Source organism: Leptosomus discolor, chromosome 2 (assembly GCF_034619465.1).
Source record: "Leptosomus discolor isolate bLepDis1 chromosome 2, bLepDis1.hap2, whole genome shotgun sequence".
Lineage (NCBI taxonomy): Eukaryota > Metazoa > Chordata > Aves > Leptosomiformes > Leptosomidae > Leptosomus > Leptosomus discolor.
The window spans coordinates 38,832,285-38,852,257 of record NC_141392.1 but is presented as its reverse complement, the minus strand read 5'-3'; the positions used below and the strand labels follow the sequence as shown (position 1 = coordinate 38,852,257).

General features: G+C 37.6%; 1 protein-coding gene across 1 annotated transcript in view; it reads right to left on the bottom strand.

Annotated features, from left to right (window-relative positions):
- The window catches only part of AHCTF1 (AT-hook containing transcription factor 1), a 50,488-nt gene that overhangs the window by 9,233 nt on the left and 21,282 nt on the right, over positions 1-19,973 (bottom strand). Inside the window, exons 13-31 of the mRNA XM_086482332.1 lie at positions 17,888-17,978; positions 17,711-17,800; positions 17,410-17,550; positions 16,548-16,652; positions 15,683-15,776; positions 14,032-14,155; positions 13,871-13,927; positions 12,552-12,698; positions 11,603-11,790; positions 11,287-11,431; positions 11,061-11,192; positions 8,968-9,115; positions 8,730-8,880; positions 8,075-8,182; positions 7,387-7,582; positions 5,888-6,091; positions 4,209-4,638; positions 2,333-2,435; positions 1,316-1,422 (exon numbers count right to left, since the gene is read on the bottom strand). Of these exons, the coding sequence (XP_086338458.1) occupies positions 1,316-1,422; positions 2,333-2,435; positions 4,209-4,638; positions 5,888-6,091; positions 7,387-7,582; positions 8,075-8,182; positions 8,730-8,880; positions 8,968-9,115; positions 11,061-11,192; positions 11,287-11,431; positions 11,603-11,790; positions 12,552-12,698; positions 13,871-13,927; positions 14,032-14,155; positions 15,683-15,776; positions 16,548-16,652; positions 17,410-17,550; positions 17,711-17,800; positions 17,888-17,978 (2,761 nt within the window). The remainder of the gene's footprint in view (positions 1-1,315; positions 1,423-2,332; positions 2,436-4,208; positions 4,639-5,887; positions 6,092-7,386; positions 7,583-8,074; positions 8,183-8,729; positions 8,881-8,967; positions 9,116-11,060; positions 11,193-11,286; positions 11,432-11,602; positions 11,791-12,551; positions 12,699-13,870; positions 13,928-14,031; positions 14,156-15,682; positions 15,777-16,547; positions 16,653-17,409; positions 17,551-17,710; positions 17,801-17,887; positions 17,979-19,973) is intronic.

Here is a 19,973-nt window from a genome sequence, read left to right as displayed (position 1 = left end):
GCTATTGCTGACACAGGCCAGGATGCTGTTGGCCTTCTTGGCCACCTGGGCACACGGCTGGCTCATGTTCAGCCAGCTGTCGACCAGCACCCTCAGGTCCTTTTCTCCTGGGCAGCTTTCCAGCCACTCATCCCCAAGCCTGTAGGGCTGCATGGGGTTGTTGTGACCCAAGTGCAGGACCCAGCACTTGGCCTTGTTGAACCTCATACAATTAGCCTGACCAGATCCTTCTGAGAAGCCTTCCTTATCCTCAAGCAGATCAACACTCCCACTCAACCTAGTGTTGTCTGCAAACTTCCTGAGGGTGTATTCGATCCCCTTGTCCAGCTCACTGGATATTAAAAAAAAAGATATTAAACAGAATTGGCCCCAATACTGAGCCCTGGGGAACACCATTTGTGACTGTCCACCAACTGGACTGAACTCCATTCACCACAACTCCTTGGTACCAGCCACTCAGACAGTTTTTTACCCAGCAAAGAGCACACCCATCCAAGCCAAGAGCAGCCAATTTCTCCAGAATGCTGTGGGAAATGGTACGAAAGGTTTTACTAAAAGTACAGGTAGACAATACCCACAGCCTTTCCCTCATCCACTAAGCGGGTCACCTTGTCATAGAAGGTTAGTCAAAGCAGGACCCGCCTTTAATAAATCCATGCTGACTGGGACTGATCACCTGTACATGCCATGTGATGGTACTGAAGATCTGCTTCATAACCTTCCCTGGCACCATGGTCAGACTGACAGGCCTGTATTTCCCTAGACCCTCCCTCCAGCCCTTCTTGTAGATGGGCGTCACATTTACTAACGTCCAGTCAACTGGGACGTCCCCGTTTAGCCAGGACTGCTGGTAAATAACTGAAAGTGTCTTGGTGAGCACTTCTGCCAGCTCCCTCACTACCCTTGGGTGGATCACATCCAGCCCTGTAGACTTGTGTTGTGGTTGCAGGTTGCTAACCATTTCCCCTTGGGTTACGGGGACTTCGTTCCTTTCCCCATCCCTGTCTTCCAGCTCAGGGGGCTGGGTACCCTGAGAACAACTGCTCTTACTATCAAAAACTAAGGCAAAGAAGGCATTATGTACCTCGGCCTTTGTTACTATGTTTCCCCCTCAATGGGGGAAATGCATTTCCCTATTCATTTTCTACAGGGACTTTATTTGAGGAGGGTATTCTCTCTACAGTTTAATGAAAGTTAACAGTAACACGCTACTACCACTTCAATCTGAGACACCTGTAGTGGTATGGCAAACTACACGTTTTACTTCAGGAGTTCAGCTACCTTAACTCACATAACTCCAACATACTGTACATACATTCGCCGTCTGCCTCCGGGGATTCAGAAAGCTGTGGATCTGTTGCAACTGGTATGGCTTTTTCTTCTGATGAAGAGGACATTTTGGACTCCTGGTGGACTGTTTCCCTTCATGAACAGTAAGAGAGAAATTAGTCATAAAGCTTCAAAACAAACCTTCAAGACCTTTACCAATTACTTTCTCACTGTAAAATCTTCAAGATTCAAAACAGCAAAAATTAAGAAAAACTAGAAATTCTTTTACCAACATATCCACGTTCAATTCATAACTCATTTTATGCAACACATCAAGTACTTAACATTCTTCCCAGCTACCTAGCAGTAGATAATAACATAACAATGGAGTTGTATTAAAGAATAACATATTATTTGTCTTCTGTAGAAAGAGTGCAATTGCTATACTGGAGGTTTAGAGCAAACTGAACAAAAGTTTGTGCCAGTGTAAGTCACCACTTGAAATTCAGGATTATTTCACTGCTAACATTCTGTCCTTATCAATAAGCAGTTGCAGCTTTTAAAGTATCTGGTGAGAAAACTGCTTCCCCTTCCATAAACAAATAGATGCTAATGGAGCACACAGAGAAAACTGTAATTAAGTGTATAAAATACTGCCAGAAAGTATTCAAGCCCCCAAATAAACCCACCAAAGTTACAGGAATCTAAGGCATAGTTTTTAGCTACACAATTCTCAGACAAAAGCAGGGCTTATGTTCACAGTATCTGCTTAGTAACCCACAAACTGTGAAAAGGTTTATAGCCTGTCGAATGAAGTCTTCATCACCATACTTTGGGGTCTGCAATGATTTGAGAAAAAAAGGCTCAAACTGACAGCTAGTCAATTTGACTTGTATTCAGGCCAAATTAAGTCTGTTCTCAGACAGAAAGAAATAGAAAAGCTGTTATATTTAAGAATATAGGAAAGTACCAATACCAGGTTGAAATCATAGTTTTCAAACACAGGCAAGCCAGCAATTACACGTTGTGTGAACCCAAAGATGTACCTATTTTATAAACTTACCCTTCACTTGCAGTCCCAAAAGTAGCAACCTCAGCAGCTTTAAACACTAATTTACCACCCTCTGGAAGGGTAAGACATTCAGCATTTGACTCTTCCACAAATCCTACAAAAATAAACAGATGCATGACTTCCCTGTTGCACTTAATATCATTTCTTTTAAAACACTCATGACTTTAAAGCAAGCCTTTATGCATTTCATCTAGGATAGTGATTTAACAAAATAATGCTACCAAGACTTCAAATGCACAGAAGGTCTGAATTCTTCTTTCCAGAAAAACAAGAAGTCTGATGCATAATTTCCATCAAGAAAACAAAATGACCATTGATATTCTGTTTACAAACTAAACTTGGTATGTTACTGACCTAATACATCAAAACTTCAGAAAACATCCCTCCTTCTTAAAACTGGGTAGTAAGTTTTCTATTTCTCTTTGGATATTTATGTGATTCAAGCAATGCTTCTTTCTTTTCCTGACTCCATTTCCTCTCTTCTACAAGAATGTATGTAAGGTCTTTTCTTGTTCTTTTCTCTAGTGATTGACTGGTGGTGTTGAAACCAAACTGCATGCTAACCTGCTTTTATCTCAACAGGTTCAATTTTAGAAACATTCTCCTCCTCTTCTTTGTTTCAACTGTCTGCTGCCTCCACATCTAGCAATTGCCTTTGCAGACTGGGATAATTTTGCTAGCTCAGGCCAAATCAGAGCTATACTGACTGCCCTCTAATGCTTCCAGAATACTGAGACTGTACAGAACTGTTTGTACCATAGCCCAGCAAGGACAAAGCTTCTTCATAACGTTATTCTTTAATGATTACTACCTTAATGAAAAGCACCTTTGATTTCTTGTCCAAATATAAGACAGCTAAAATAGTACAGGCAAATGTGTTGACCTGTTTTACTAGAAACACTCAGATCTGGAGAATCTCTTTTACCCATGTATATGGAGTTTGTATCTGTGCACTTCTGTTATTGAGAAAGAAAAGGAGTCGAGGAACTTCAACAGCAACAATCACTCTCCAGGATCCTCCAGAATCATCTCAGACTTAGGACTGAATCAGGCTGCATATGATGCACTGATACTGGATACACACTCACTGCTATGAACTGTTTCAAGACCTCAGACACTAAACTCTGACACTTGCATGCATGCCCCATCAATAGCAAACTTTTTTTATAAGGAGTTGAACAGACTGAGCTCCGTTTGTCAAATACGGACTGTAGCTGTGTTTGCACATCAGGTACTACTTTCATTCCCAGCTCTTCATCACTGCTCACCAGAGCTAGTGGCCTACATCTCTTCTAATCTGCCAGCAGATCTGCTCACATGAACACATCCTCAGCACCTGGACTGGCTTGAACGAGTTGAATTGAGCTGAATTACCAAAGACCAGCTGAAATAGGTTTAGAAAAGGCTGCATAAGCTGTTAAGCCAGCAAAATGAGCAAGCATAACTGTAATGAGAAGCAGATACACAAGCAAACTCACCTCCAGAAGGAAACTATTTAACTGAGCACTAATGAGGTGGTTAAAAAAAAAAAATTCTAGTCAAAGCACACCATACACTAAACTTACAGACTACAGAAGCATGCCTAAAACATAACCAGAAGCCTAAGCTTTCAGCTTGTATCCCTCACAAAACTCCCACAAATCACTGCTGCCTCTCAGCTGCAGTTACACCAGCCAAAAGCAGTATACATTCATAATGTCCAGGATACCTAAAAAAGGACTCAAAACATAGTTGCAATTTTAAAAGCCTAGGACAAGGAAGTGCCTAGGACACTTGTGAACACTCATCATTAACTGCTGCAGTAATTTAACCTTTTGAAGACATCTGAAAAATTCAGAAATTCAGGTTATCATAGGATGAAACACACCAGGTTCTTTTCTTAGTTCTGATGAATCTGGTTGTTCCATCTGCAAAGGTTTATCTTCAACCATTTCCCTGTCTTCTTCCTTCTCAGACTCTTGAAAATCAGCAGTTTCTTCAGTGGCAGAATTAGCTGGTTTAGCAGCTATAAAGATGACATCATCTTCAAAATCACCAGGTGATTTTGCATCATGATACTCCAAAGTAGTTTGGTCTGATCTGACAGAGAAGTTACTGTTTTCTTTGCTGGCATCCATTTTCTCCAAACCATCTCCAGGTATGCTTTCTGAAGACTCCTCAATTTCGGCACGATGATCCTCAGGATTGCTCAGCGTAAACAGAGTTGTTTTATCCCTACTTTCAGACCAAGCATCCTCCACCACTCCATGATGATGCTCAGATGAAGCTCCAGATAGTGCTTTGTCATCTTCCGTTACCTTTAAAAAAAGTTCATGATCAATAACATGCATATGCTTTTTATCAAAGAAAAAAAAAAAAAAGAATAAATGATACCGGTATTTTTAAGTTTTACAAGTGTCACCTTAAGCAAGGCGCTACAAAATTAACTCTCATTCTAGCACTACCTTAGCTTTTAAAGCACACTTTTGACTGCTTATTGAGTTTCCACGACCTTGGAGAATTAGATGAAGTGGGTCTTGTACATGCTTGCTTATACTGTCATCTCAAGGCTGTTCATTGGGTTCACTACTGTGTTTTCAAGAAGCGGGAGCTTTGCATACCTAAAATCATAGCTCAAGACTTCTCTTTTTTTATGCTTGGCTTTTCAACTTGTATGCACTACTAAAATATTTTAGTGTTCACTATGCTCGTAGCATGGAACAAGCAAATTAATCTGGCCACGCTGCATTGTTAGTATGTACTTTATATAGCAGAGGTAGCCTCTTGTTACAACTGAGTAGCTCTTTATAACAGGCAATAATAGGTGTAACAAAAACATACTATGACAATTTGTTAGTACATGTATGGAGGGCTCATACATGTAGATATTAGCATATGCCCCTGTTCTGCCCCTGATTTTGGTATGTTACTTCACTTCAGCAACTGAGTGTCAAGCTGAACCAGGGAATCCAATTGCCAGAACAATACGAGGAGTAGAAAGGGGCAACTTTCAGACAGACCAACCTCATTTGACAACTATATGAATACTATCCCTGGTGCAAGGCAAGAAGCAAAACTGAGAACTTTAGGGCTAGAGAACAGACAACAGTACAGTGCTCTTCATCAGGAGTCTATTTCTACCATAATTTAGGTAAACTCAGCCTTGTGAAGATAGAGACTGAAAGCAAGTGCAGCTCATGACTTTTGTTGCTTTTGAAGAGGTTTAATTCACAAAGTTTAACAAACCCAAACAACTTGCTCAATCTGTATTCCTCACCTTCCTGACATACCACCATTTGAAAACGTATAGCGGGAGCTGAACTAGCAATGTGGAACAATCGCACCTCCTAACAACACTTGAGTAAAAACCACCAAGGTCACTGACATTTATGATGATTAAGTCCATGCAGGCATGTGATGTTACACATGGTCTAACATAAACTACTTTGACCAAATTCAAGTCTGCCCACCTGATTTGCAATTCCAGTTCTCAATATAAGGAGTTTTGGCAAACACTGGTCTATAAAGACTTTAACTGTAAAAATCACTAACTACAGCCCAGCTTACCCCAACAGTCCATTTTGCATTAGAGTTCTCTTCCCTGAAAGATATTCTAGGTTCCTTTGCTCGTAGAGGAGGAGTAACTGATCGTCCTGGAGATGCAGAGGGAGTTGCTAGGGGTGTGGTGCGAAGGCTGGATCTGAGAATAGACTGAGGAGTAAACCCAGGAAAACCAGAAGCAGAAGCAGATGTGGCCAAAATTTTAGCTCTCTACAAAAAGAAATAAAACTATTTAATTTAAAGCCAGTTAAATCTTCAAAACAGAAGACTTCATTTGTCAAAATTATTAGTTTAAATTACAAACTGAGTTTGTACCAGAAGAAATGACTAAGTCTAGCATCTACACTGCTCTTTTTCCAAAGGTACAAAAAAAATCTTAATGATAAAACCCCATGTTTTTTGGTGGTTTTTTTGTTGTTGTTGTTGGGGTTTTTTTTGGTTTTTTTTAATGCCAACACAAAATGCTATTTTTCCAGTTAATTTCCTGAAGAAACAAGGATACGGATCTTGTTGTCTGCAATGTTATCTCCCATCCCAGTAATTTTTGCAATTTCTACACTGCTCTTCTAAAAGGCACACAATTTCAAATGTTACCCCAGATATAGTGACTGAATATTGCCATGTGAATGGCAATCAGCAAAGCAACAACTAATTTTTTCACTAATTAATCAATCCACGCACTGGACTAAATTAAGTGATACTGCTGTAAAAATACCTACACATCCTCATCTAGAAGCATTCAGGTCTTCTTACCTCAGTTCAAAAAAAGATTTTACAGTATTGAAAGGGTTTAAAAGGTAGATAATTAAACTAGTTTAATGATATGAATAATATTTAATAAGAAGAAAAAGGTTATAATTCAGAGATCACAACTATTTTGTTCAGGTAGGCAAAGGCAAAAAGAACAGCACCAAGAAGATAGGTCAAATGTGATTTCCTTACACGGTAAGAGTCTGATGGCAGTGAATGGAAATACAGTTTAACACAAACAACTAATAAGTAAAACTACTGCCAAAAAACATTGCATTTGACAGAGACTAACATCACTTAACTGACATCACTTAGTTGTCATTAGCTTAACTGGATTAAGAAACTGAAGCATATACAATCTTGATTGTAGGTATGTAGGTCAAAATATAGAGCTATTGAGCATGAGCATAATAATGAGATGGTTAAGCTACAAATTGCATCTATAAGTACCCAAATATATTGAAAAGTCCGGTTTTAACTTACTTCATTCCATGCAATAAAACAAGTGTATTCCACAAAGCTATGGAACAACATGCATACCGCAAGTAACTTGGAACTAAACTTTCCCTCTTCAAGACAGTTCCCAACATTCTGCTTCCAAAAAGACTGTGTATACAATAACCACATGCATACTGAAAACATTCCACAATTTGAATCCAACAGTGTTTGTGTTAAATACTTTGGTGGTTTCATTTTAAGCAAAGTTTACAGGCTTTTGGTTTGGTTGGTTCTTACTGTTTGTTCAAAATACAAACCTTAACCACAAGAGGAGTCTCTAGTAAATTCAGCTCCAATGCTCCTGAAAATTTCTTTTGTAAGATGGAACCATGCATATTTGATTTCAGTGGGCTGGATGCCATGAATGAAGTAGAAGCTGTGCACGGTGACTGCCAGCTACCACCCTGTGCTGCAGAACATGAAGGAACAGGACGAACCACCAAATCCAGCAATCTGTTAAGATATACAATTTTAAATACGAACATAAATAAATGAAAAAAAATCATGCCACGTTCAAGAAATCTGAGGTGACACGTAACAAAAACAGTCAATGAACAAGAAATACGGGTGAACCCTCACTGTTGGGGTGATGCATCAGGCCTATGAACAAGTTACAGGCATTTTCTTTTTTTTAAATTATTTCTTTACACTTCATACTTAATTTCCTAAATCACTGCCTCTGAGGCAAGAGTAATCCAATTTTAAGTTGCAAAAGTGATGTAGTTCTCATGTCAGAAGAAAATTCATCTGCATTTCAATGCTGGGACCACTTCAATTTCTCCACTTAGTTGTATCCCTAAGTTGACCTTTTTTTTAACAGATACAAACCTACATGCAAACAGAACACTTTGCAAACACAGAAAGTATACATATACATACACACACACATGCATATATAAAGAAGCAACACCTTTTTGAAATATTCATTATGTAGATCTACTATACCTGGAACATTTCCGTGAAAGTTTTGTAAGTGGTGTCCCAACAAATGCATCAGACAACTCTCCATCAGGGAGAGGACGTGGTATGACTGGTGGTTCTGTAGCTCTAGGACTAGAATTAAAAGGAAAATGTAACCGACTTTCATTCCCCTGAAGTCAAATCATATCAGAGTTCAAGTTCATTTGACCAGACCAGCTGTAGCAAAATCAACTGACAACTACAAGCCTCTTTTCAGCTCCTTATAATTCTGCCTATTTTTAAGTAAAAAGAACAGAAACAAAATAGAAATTGGGCAGGAGGTGCTAGAAGATTACTATTTGATCACACAGTCAAGTCTATCAAAATCCATACACCAATAGCTTGATGGTAATCATAGTTTTAGTTTCAGCTATCTTAAATTCTGTAAACACATTTACTGTAATGTAAATAGATGTATTTCCATAAATACGATTATCATAGCAGAAAAACTCTTTCTTCAAATATTACTTATGATGCATTGAATCTTAAAGGTTAGATATTGTTAAGTGCAAAAAAGCCAAACAAAGCTTTATTCAGGTGCACCTTCCTTCCAAAACACTTAACATATTTCAAATGGATTTTTCTCTCTCTCTCTCCAAACATGTAGCTCAAGACTCGACTTTGTTAAAAGACTGCTTACCTATCATACCGGGAGAAACTAGTTTTCTTCTCATTTCCTACCCATACTTCTTCAATTTTGGACAATACATTACTGATGAAAGTTGCTCTGGTACGCACATTTCCTGCATTAGCTTGTTTCGTTACTGTTGATAATGGCTTTGGTCTGGCGACTGTAAAGCATGAGGGAAAAAATAACAGCCTTGTGTTATCAAAGTCATGGTTAGTTGTCCATTATATTTCACACCCCTGAAATTTACCTTCTCTTAAGACGGATGAAGGCAAATGGTAAGGCTTGGCTCTCTCTGCAGCCAGCTTCCTTTGAACTCTAGGAAGGATCTTGCCATATTGGTCTAATATAGAATTTCTGGCAACTGCTCTCTCTCTCAAGCGAGGATCACGATCGTTCTGATGAATGAAAAGCATAAAGCAAAAATTAATTACAAGAAGTTGATCACACAGAACTATATCTAATTAGTGAATAAACTTCCTGTGCAGTAAGTTCTACCCATCAGCACATACCAATTTCTTCTGGTAATTTTAGCAAAGTGGAAGGTGGACTAGAATTAACAACAGAATGTACAACTTTAAGTTAAAAGAATTCTGGCACTCTGCAGAACCTCATTCCGATATATTTGTTATCACCTGCAATTTTCAAACAGCTTACAAAATAGCAGGCTTTCCCTTGCTTTTCCTGAAACACCAATGTCCGAGATGACTGAATATACAGGACAACTGCAAATTATATTGGATAAAATGATGTGAATATTAAAATGAGTAAGAAAAAGCTACCTACACACACGTTCTGGCTGGATGAAAGTTTTCAAATGCAGGACTTAAAACTTCCAAGACCACCTTATAAGCTTGGTTCACTGGAAAACTACGGTTCCAGAAAACAGCAAATGCCTCACAGATTCATAACAGAAGTTCACATAACACAAAATTTAATCTGGCTAGTTTGAGAAACAGAAGTGTCCTGGTTTGGGCTAAATCAGAACTAATTCTGTTTTAGTGCTTTTAACTTTTCAGTTAAGTCTCCTCTAACTAACAGCACTTTCTGAAACAGCAGCCTGTTTTTCCAGACAGTGACTGCTCCTAGCAGTGATAAGGCCTGGTGTTTATAGTTCGTACCAAGGAATGGTATGCAGAGAGGCCCTTGCTTATACTTGTTCCTATGGCAACCAAGGTCACTGCTGAATCTTGTACTCCATGTTGGGGTGTCAGGAGTGAAAAGGGTCGCACCTAGAGGGAGGAGCGAACTGGACAGGTGACCCAAACCTGACCAACAGAGTATTCCATCCCATATACGTCATATTCAGTATAAAGCTGAGAGATCACGAGGGTCTCGCCCTCTTCGCTCTCTTCGTCTCTTCCCCTCTTCTTCGATGGCCGACGTCTGAGGAGGACTGATCCATGCATCCCTGAACCCAGTGCCTGAGTCCAGCTCCTGTATCCCATCCCTGTCTGCTGCTGAGTCCAGCCTGGGACCGCCCCCGTGCCAGCCCTGTGGTGTGGTGGTGACGTATTGTCATCAGGGTGGGGGGAGTTGGGTTCGGTATTGGTTTTGTATATATTTGTACATACTGTATATATTTCATTATTTTCCTTATTCTTATTATTTATCTTTTCTTTTATTGTTATTGTTCCATTAAAGCTGTTTAAGTTTTCTTTTCCAAACTGTAAAGTCTCTCTCCCTTGTTCTCTCTCCTTTTCCTTTTTGGGAGGGGAGAGGGGTTAGTAGAGAGCATCTGTCATTCGTTAGTGGCCGGCCCAGCCTCAAACCGTGACAAGAAGTTAGAATTTCTGCCACTTACCAAAAGTGGCAAAATGAAAGTTGTGGAATTGCAGAACTCATGCTATAACTTGAGGAAATAAATAAAATAAAAACCCAGCACACAAATTTTACCTGTGGATTGGCATCCAGACTGCTCTCAGCTAGTAAAATAAAGTTGTGTGGAAGATACAAGAGATGACACACAACTTACTCTTCATTCCACAGAAAACAGTGACACAAACAACTTTTAAGTCTAAACCACACGTAACATACATATCCTAAGAACTGAATGCTAAGATTGGCTGACAGAAAAGATGCATTTATTCCTCAGATGCAAACAAACTATTGTAAGTGGTGTCAACAACGGTCTGTAACATTTAATTTATAACTTCACAGAGTAGCTTTGGAGTAGTGAAATATTTTGTTCAACTTTTAGGTTCAGCCGTAGCTTAAGGTGTAGAAACTTATTCCTGGTATTTCAAAGAATGGTATAAAAAACAAAGCAGGATTTTTATTGAGTACTATCAAAAACAGTAACACCTAATAAACTTGCACACTTGAAAGAACTTCTAAACTTACCGTAAGATTAACATTCATTGACTGATTCAACTGTAATGCTGGGATATAGTTGGCACGCTGCAGATGGTGGACTAAAAGAAATTCAGGATTCTGAACACCAGCACTGGTCTGTAAAAACTTCTCCAAACACTCCTATGAGAAATAACACATTTCAAAAATCTATTATGATTCTGCCTCTTCTCTTTTCAAAGAGATGATTAAGATTTTTTTTCTCGTCCACACTTACTTGTTCAGTGTTTGTGAAAGGTAGCTTCAGCAAGTCTTCCATTAGTCCCATCTCCTGACAGATTTCATACATGTGTTTTAACAGCTCTTCTACATTTAACTTAGTGGTATGTTGCTGCAACAGACCCCAAGCCTCCACCATGCACCTGTTAATTAATTTTTTTGAGATGCAAAGGAATATTAATAGTATAACCAAAAAGATGCCCCCAGATTACTGTATCAAAGTTTAAAGGAAATTTACAGGACTGTGATTTGTATTATTTGTTCCCAACTTTCACAATATTTGAATGCCAAAATGGTGGGATATATTTCTTTACCTGTTGGACAACAACACGGTGAGGAGAAGCCGCACTTCACTACTGCTTGACATTGATGGCTTCATCATCTGTATGTATCTGAGGGCTCGCCTATGCTCCCCTTGGCACATGAGGGATTGAATAATTCTCATATGTTGCCATGATACAGTTTTGATTGTAGCTGGATGAAAGAGCAATGCCAGCGAATTCTGCAGAAGTTAGAGATCAGGTGTATTAAAATATATATATATACATGCATGCAAACAAAATATTCAAAAGTTGCTTAAGTAACGGTGAATGCGTGTTAAACTTAGATGACAAACTAATGAAATACTTGATACAGGACATAAATAAAAATTCTTAAGTACTTGCACCAAAAAAAAAAAAAAAATCACTTAGCCATACAGAACAAACTGAGTGTTTTAAAAGGAGTAATTCACACTTTTCTGGGTTAACCAAATCTCTGTATTCAAACACCACTTTTTATAAATACATTACTAAATAGTAAGTTATTTTCCCAGACAAACAGATGGTATTTACTTCGTGACAGGCAAAGAACAACCTTCAGCATCAGAAAGAACATGAATTACGCTGAAAAGTCACTTTTGCAGTCTTCTGTCTCAAATCTTGCTGCTACGATCATAGTTTTAATATTTAATGTACCTAAACTGCTGTTTTTGAGAAAGTGCTCAACTGGTCTGCTGAAAACCACCTCAACGGATGGCTTTGAATATTCAAATATCAAGCACTATTAAAGCTGATTTCTACTTTGTTTTAATCAATTTCCTTTCAAAGTAATTAAAACAAAATTTCAAATGATAACTTATTGCTGAAGATGTCATAGCAGTATTACAAAAAAGCTTCTAATATTTATCACCTCTTATTAGCTAAGCACCAATTTTTTAAAACCATTTTATAGATTACAGCTTTGTACTGTAACGTATGACTAACTAAACTGTAACATACTTACTTCGTAATCATTGTGATCTAGAAGCCAAAAACCTTGAATAAGCTTAACAAGACCCCAAGGGATAGCAAAGGCAGTCGGGAAGGAGTCAATGGAAGTTTCTGTTTTATTTGGAAAGGAATGCATGATATCTAGCAGCAAGTAAATCGTCTGACATCAAGTATCTAATTAAGGCTAATAAATTTGTGAGACCAAAAGTTTATCACATTACATTTAGAAAAACATAATGACACATAAACATAGAAGTCATAGGAGGCAGAAAATACCAACATATTAGTCTTGCCATTTTGAGCTATCACAGCCTGAAGACAGTCAGGTCCTAACTACAACATTGCATTCTGAATAAATAGCCAGAAAGAAACATGCTTTGATTTCTGTAAGGCACTCAGAAAGTTTAACTTTAGATATTTAAATATTTCAGTTATAAACTCAGGCTCCCCCTTTAGTCAGTGGAGCTACCTGTTGGACATTCAAAATATTTGAACATCCAATACTTAATTATTAAAGCAAACAAATTCTACAGTTGTTTTTTCCCTCATTTACAGAGGATACAAACCAATGTAAATTATTGTGCCCTTAGCATACAACTTAGCTTCAAATGGTTAAAACTGGATTTAAAACAATATATGGATCACCCATTGGTATGTCATTTTCTGACATCTTTTTTAGGGACGTAATAAGGCAACTCTGAGGTACAACCGTTTTTTAACCCCTTGCTCTCCAGGCTCCCCTCTCGGTTTAGGCAACGAACAACAAAAGCAATTCTGTGTATTTCAGCAGCTTAAAAATTAAGTTTCTGCCCATGACTTTGCTCTTCTGTCTGTTTATTATTCTGTGTGCCTGTACTTTTAACAGAACAAAAGCAAGGACCATTAGCTGTGCTGGAAAATAGATGATTTTGGCAAAAATCAGGTACTGGTAAATCACTGTAAAGAAATCCTTTTGCTCTGAAGCACCATGTTTTAGTGCATCATTCTAGTAAACAGCCATTTGCTACAGACATGGGTGCTTTAAAAAATTAAAACCTGTGTCAAATTGAGAAAAACTAAGGGAGTTTATCTTTAACACTTCTTAATAAATCTGTTTTCTCATATCAGAAAAGTCTGCAACAAAACAGTAAAAAAAAAAATAATCAAAACATAAAAAATCCAAAGAAATAAAACAATGCCTCTGTCTATGACCTAATTCTAAACTAAATGTTTTCACTTGCATTGTGTTTGAAGCATAAATTTTAAAATGTTATTAAACACACAAGTGACAAGTATTTAAGAACATTTATGTGTGTATACTGAAAGTATAATAACAATAACTACAAAGGATACAATTGCATGTTTGTAGCTTTCTTCAATGCTTTCTAGCAAATAGAGATCCAGCAGTGCCTGAAACGAAAAACGAAAATTTTTTTAAAAACTCCTGTCTTGCATAAATCATTGGCTTTTGGGTGGGATTTTGTGTTGTTATTTTCAGTAAACATAGCTCTCACATGTAAACTAGCAGGTGGGTATTTCCCAGTTCCTCCTTCATCTCTCCGCCACAACTTTTCAACTTGGTCTCCTAACTGGGAAACCATTCCATCAATCATCAAGCAGTCAGAATCCCATTTTCCTCTGGAACAAAAGATAGCAAGGATTTGGACAGAGTAAAATACTAATTCCAGCCTCTCAGCATAACAGATTTCCACCAGTCAAAACAAAAAAAAAGCTCCCACAAGTCAAAGAAAGTAACAAACATACAAAGGCATGACTATGACTTGAAATACACATGAAAAATTTCTGAGTCAGAAGAGAGATGTTTGTTAGAGCATACTGAGTTATTGAAAGAGTTCAAAATAGAAATCCTAAAAGCTTTCTTATTAGAGGAAGAGTTGCAATGACCTTTCAGTTTTCATGTGGGTTTTTTTATTGTATTTAGTACAAAGAAAAGGTAAAGAAAGTTTTTTAAGTAGCAGAAATAACCAGTCTCATACTGTCTAACACGAAACACAGCAGAATCAAGATTATTCTTTACCACAAATCTAATGGCTCAAAGTGGAGTGTTCCAAAACACAGCTGTGAGACAACATAATGGAAATTCCAGATTTTGTTCTCAGCACCTCGCTTTTGTTACTCAAAAAAAGTTATTTTCAGAAAGCTGAACATACAGGTAAATTTTAGTATCATTTTAAGCAGCATTCATGTTTCTATACACATACCATTACAATCACAGATGGCTGACCCTTTAAAAATTACATCCTTCTGCAATCCATCAGTCTTTCTGACTGCAATGCTACCCTTTAGCTTCCTAATGATAAAAAGCTGGAAAAGCACACTAGAGGTTGTACGCTTCTAAGGAACACACGAGCCTGTATGTACGTTACTTGAAGATTAAGCTAAGTAAAATGAACTTTAAAGTCAATACCTAATACCACCAGCTTCCACCTTAACTCATTTTATAGCACCTTGTCCACAGTGCCATAGCCTAAGCTTCTTTAGGTCTTTTATTTAGTTTTCAGTATGATTTCCAAAGAAGAACCTATTATCATCTAATCCAAGGCACATCACCTATATGCTAGTAAGCTAGTCCAGGAAACAGAGTTTACATTAGGAGGTGAGTTCTGTCCAACAGCCAGGAGAGTACTAGGTGTGCCAACTGCATGTAACTGACTATCTTACTAAATTACACAAATGTACTTGCGAGTAGGAGATTAAGAGGAGAAATACAAATAAGGCAAATACAATTATTTCCATCTATTATTAGTCAATAAGAGAGACAATTTTTTTAAAACATGCTTTCTTCTGTGCCCAAAACAATTGTTCTGTGAACGCTGTGCTTTGCTGAACTGGAGATGACTGATCCTATCCTAATCACATGATCTTTTTCAGTAGTAACAAATTAAACAGATTAGCCAATGAATTAGGTAGGCTATAAAAAAATGAAGATATCAACAAATGATACTAAGCAGAGGTACATATAAACATTGTAACACAGGAGAGGAACCTCTGTGTTCAACAGAACACATGCATCACTGAACTCAAAGAGTACTGCCGGCAAATGAATCAAGCATATATACAACTACAACTGCTGCTATAAAAGTCATTCGCTTCCACTTCTGAATTTGCAGTGGAAGTGTTCTAGAGTTTTCCTGTAAGGCTTACCTTGATAAACACTCAAGTTTCTGTCGATGACCAGTATAGTAGCTCTGAATCAGACGATAATTGTAGAAAGGTCTAGACAAATGCATACCATCATCTACAGGCAATAGAGTTAAAGCGTGTTAGAGAAGTAGTATCACATTTTTAAACTTAAATTTTTGACTAAAAATACAGATCATAAAAGCTAAGCATCAAGAAGTCTCCAACTTTGAAAGAAGCCAATCCTGTTGCTGCCTTTGCTAAAAGAGATATAAGACACAAGACTCAATTCCTTCTTGTCTCCAGTGCCATTTCAAGTTTACAGTGGATAAAACATTCAAAACATGTAGTCTAACCTGAAGTTTACTATAAAAATCCCATTCTCAAAGGGAATGCGTTTTTGAACATGTCATGTGAGCATTTGTAAGACAATTAAGGCTAACAATAGAATTTATAATCCATCCAAATAAAGAAGTATTTCCAAGGTGTATTTTTTCCCTCAAGAAATAAATAACAAGTTCAAAACATGCAAGTAACGCTGTTACTGTAAAAAAAAAAAAAAAAAAAGCACTCCAGTATTTGTGGTTTAATAGTTGTTTAAAATCCCAAGTATTTCAAGCTGTGGACACAAGCAACTCCTTAAAGTCAGCAGCTTATTGCTCTTTCTGAAAAACATCCAGGAAAGCAACTGCTTGTATTATTCTACACTATGTACTTGAAAAAACAGTAAAATTTCAGTTTCACCAATGGAACTTCAGAATACGCTGTCACTGAACCAACAGGACTCATTATTGACGAAACATTTACAAAAATATGGCTAAGCACATGCTTACAGGAATCACTTCCTGGATAGTCTCCTTGTTACAAACGTATTGCAGTTTACACTTACCTAAACCCTCTGGAAGGAGACTGGACCGACAGAACCAGATGACCACTTGTGCATACAAAGAAATGAGGCTAGTTACCACCTGCTTATTCGTCAGGTCTGTAAAACCTGAAAAAAGGCATAAGATGATTTTTGTTATGCAATTCCTTTCATTTTTACAGAACTCCCTTCATCATTGTAAACATACAGTATAAAAATTACACAGTAGAAATCTTTGTCTTTGCATTTTTCACCCTGTATCACTTTCTTATTTGAAAAAAAACCCACAATCACCACCAAAATAAAAAGCAACCTGTACAAAGAACCAGATTCACTACAGGTTAAAATAAATAAAAAAAAAAAACCAAAACCTGAACTAGTAAGTACACTCATAAGACACTCATTTTACACTTAGCAGGGATTTTTTACTACAGCAAAGGAATATTCCTTTTTTTTTTTTCCAATATGCCAAGAACAATTTATAACACAAAAAGCTATAGAAGCTCAAGTAAGTAACTTTACTCATTTGTGCTTCCTTTATATTTTCTAGTAATTTGCAATACAATATTTGCATGCAATTATAAATTGCTAGCTAAGAATTAAAACATTCAGTTGCTGTAATTTCAACCCAGTTGCTTACATAGCTTCTTGCTGAATGTAGCCTCCCCTACCCACTTGCATGAACTGCACAAACAACTATTTCCCTGAACTCAATGCATATTCAGTGGTAGTCCGAACTTCTCAGATTTAAGCCCCTTCTCCCAGCTGCATTTGACTTTCTTCCAATCATTAAACCAAAAAAACCTCATGTTTCCACAATTACAACCCAAACATAATTCCGAATATTAATAAAACATACCAAAGATTTAGTAATACTATTACAAACCTTTCTCAGTAAGCTCTTGTGCTTCTGTTAGAAAACAGTTTAAGACTGTGCTAAGGTTGCTCAAAAGCAACTGGCAGTGCTGAAGAGACTGTAATGTTTGTGGGTCAATGAAGTTGCAGGAGCCATCAAAGAGAGGAACACCTTTTCAAGATAAATATGAAATCATTAGACCACAGAGCAATTCTGGAGTTTCAAAGTACACTTAAAGAACCGCATGCAATATCATATACTGGTAGATTACTGAATAAACTCAATTAGAAAGAATGATTTTATGTTTGCAGAATGATAGACTAGTACTCACATATTTGGTCAAATTCATCTTTCGTATAGATCACTTTGTTCCACGTCCACTCAAGAACAAACCGTAAATTAGCAGCAGAACTTGGCTGCTCTTTAAAAAAAGAAAACAGAAAAGAAATTAATCCACAATTTCAAGCTAAACAAATATATAATATAAAAACAACTTAAGAAGTATTACCTTCAGATGTCCAGTGTTTAATGCATCCAGTCAGAAGTTCTAAAGAACCAGTCTGGACAGCAGCTGACAATACTGCTTCTAACTGCTCCTCCTTAACATAACAGAGACAATTAAAATGAGAATCTTACATACTTTCAATATCTGAACCATCAACAGTAAGTGTTTGTTTCTAACTGTGTACTCCTTCAGACATCACAAAGTCAATTAGTGCACATGCAACTAATTCCATACTCTTTTTCTTAATTCTAGCCACAGGCTGGACTGCTTGTTGGTCCGAGAAATACATTAAACTTTTCCTCTGACTGAAGGCTAATTCCAGTCTTTATTTGCATGCATCTGAATTACAGTCTCAATTTACTGAGTTCCAATTAACTATTTTCAGTAACATCCTCTGCTAGTACCCATTACACATTTTGTGTATACAAGTTTGCCATCAGGAATGAACAAAGCAGACAGAACGAATACAACTACGCAGTGTCTGCATGGAAACAGTGAAGCTAAGGTCAAGCAGCTTTCTAGGCTATGAAGACATGAAGCAGTTCTGACACCTGAAACATTGTTACAGTTTTCTAAAATGACACAAAAGAAATGAAACATTTAAATTCTAAGAGGTTTAAATTTTAGGCTGTTCAAATACTGTATTATAATGCAGCGGTAATCCTTGAGAAGGATAACAGGTACACACAGGCATGTGATACTTAGTAGTAGCTTACTTCAGCTGGCAGTGTTCTGATACTTCTTTCAGGTGAAATGATTCTTCATAAAATTTTACTTTTTATCTTTTTAGTGTTTTGTTTGTTTGTTGTTTTAAACACTTTCAAAAGTATCTTTCCCTTCTAGGCAAAATCATTACATTCAAAGCGTTTTCTACATATTAGAATACAGATGTGAAACTTCCAGCTTTTTCTGAAAATGGGTTTCAGAAAAGGAAACACACCAAATACTGCTTACGGTGGCAAACAAAACTCCAAACCAAGCTTCTTGACGCCGGTTCTGAAATTTGTCTTACAAACATTCAAAAGAAATCCCTGCTCAAACATATAGCAAGCCTCTGAACGACACAGTCACAATTCGGCAGAGGTTATTAAAAAAATTTCTTGATTTCCCAAGTTATTTCCAAACTGGAGTTGTCATAAGAACATCTAATTTGATTGTAAGTGTCTACATCAGGCTTGCAAAATAAACAGGTTAAGTTAACTTGCCAAGAAATTTATCATAGCTACCACACTGTACAGAAGTGTTATTTGTGCTAATGCATTTCCACAAATCTGGTGAAGAATCCAGTAGACAGGAAGATGAGGGCCCTGGGAAGACTGCTCTCCCCTTTCTACGACTTGCTCCACTACAGGATGAGACTAGGTAGCTGATCATTTAGCTTAGATCCTGCATTGGTGAAGATGGACTGTTCCTCACAAAGGCTCCATCTCTCATGAAACTATTCAGATAAGAAAGAAAGGTTGGTGCACTGTAAATGGAAAACCTATGACAGAGTAGGGTGAAGCCACTATGTCAGGATAAAGCAGATAGAAGCTAGTGGGTGTCATGACATGAAGGTCAATAAGGTGTGGCAGCAACAAGAGGGCAGTCTAAGAGGAGTAAATTGGACTACTGTAGTACAAGGCAAAGGATACAGAGCTGAAGATTTGCTTTGAGAGGCTGCAGAAAAGCCTACTGATGAAGGAGAAACAAGGAGAAGTACTGATGAAATGGTCAGGTAGAGCTGACAAGAGTATTTACCACAGCCCACCTCTTTGGAAGCAAATGACCACGTATAGTGGAGCAACCTGGTGTTTGCAATAGCTCGCATCTGAGCGAGACACCTCCATTGTCAGCTATTGTACTGAACCTAATGCCTTGAGAAACTGACAGGGACGATGGCTGTTCTGACAGAAAAATGCTTTATGCTGCATATGACCAGCACTGCCTGCATGCTTTCTTGTGCATATCTGTGGCACAGAATTAATAGATAGGTCTCTAAAGACAGATCTATTAGGGCTGTTGCCAGTGAAACTGAGTAGTTTGGATCTATGAACACTATAATTTCTGCTAATGGAAGTCAGCACCTGCATTTCAATGCAACTTATAA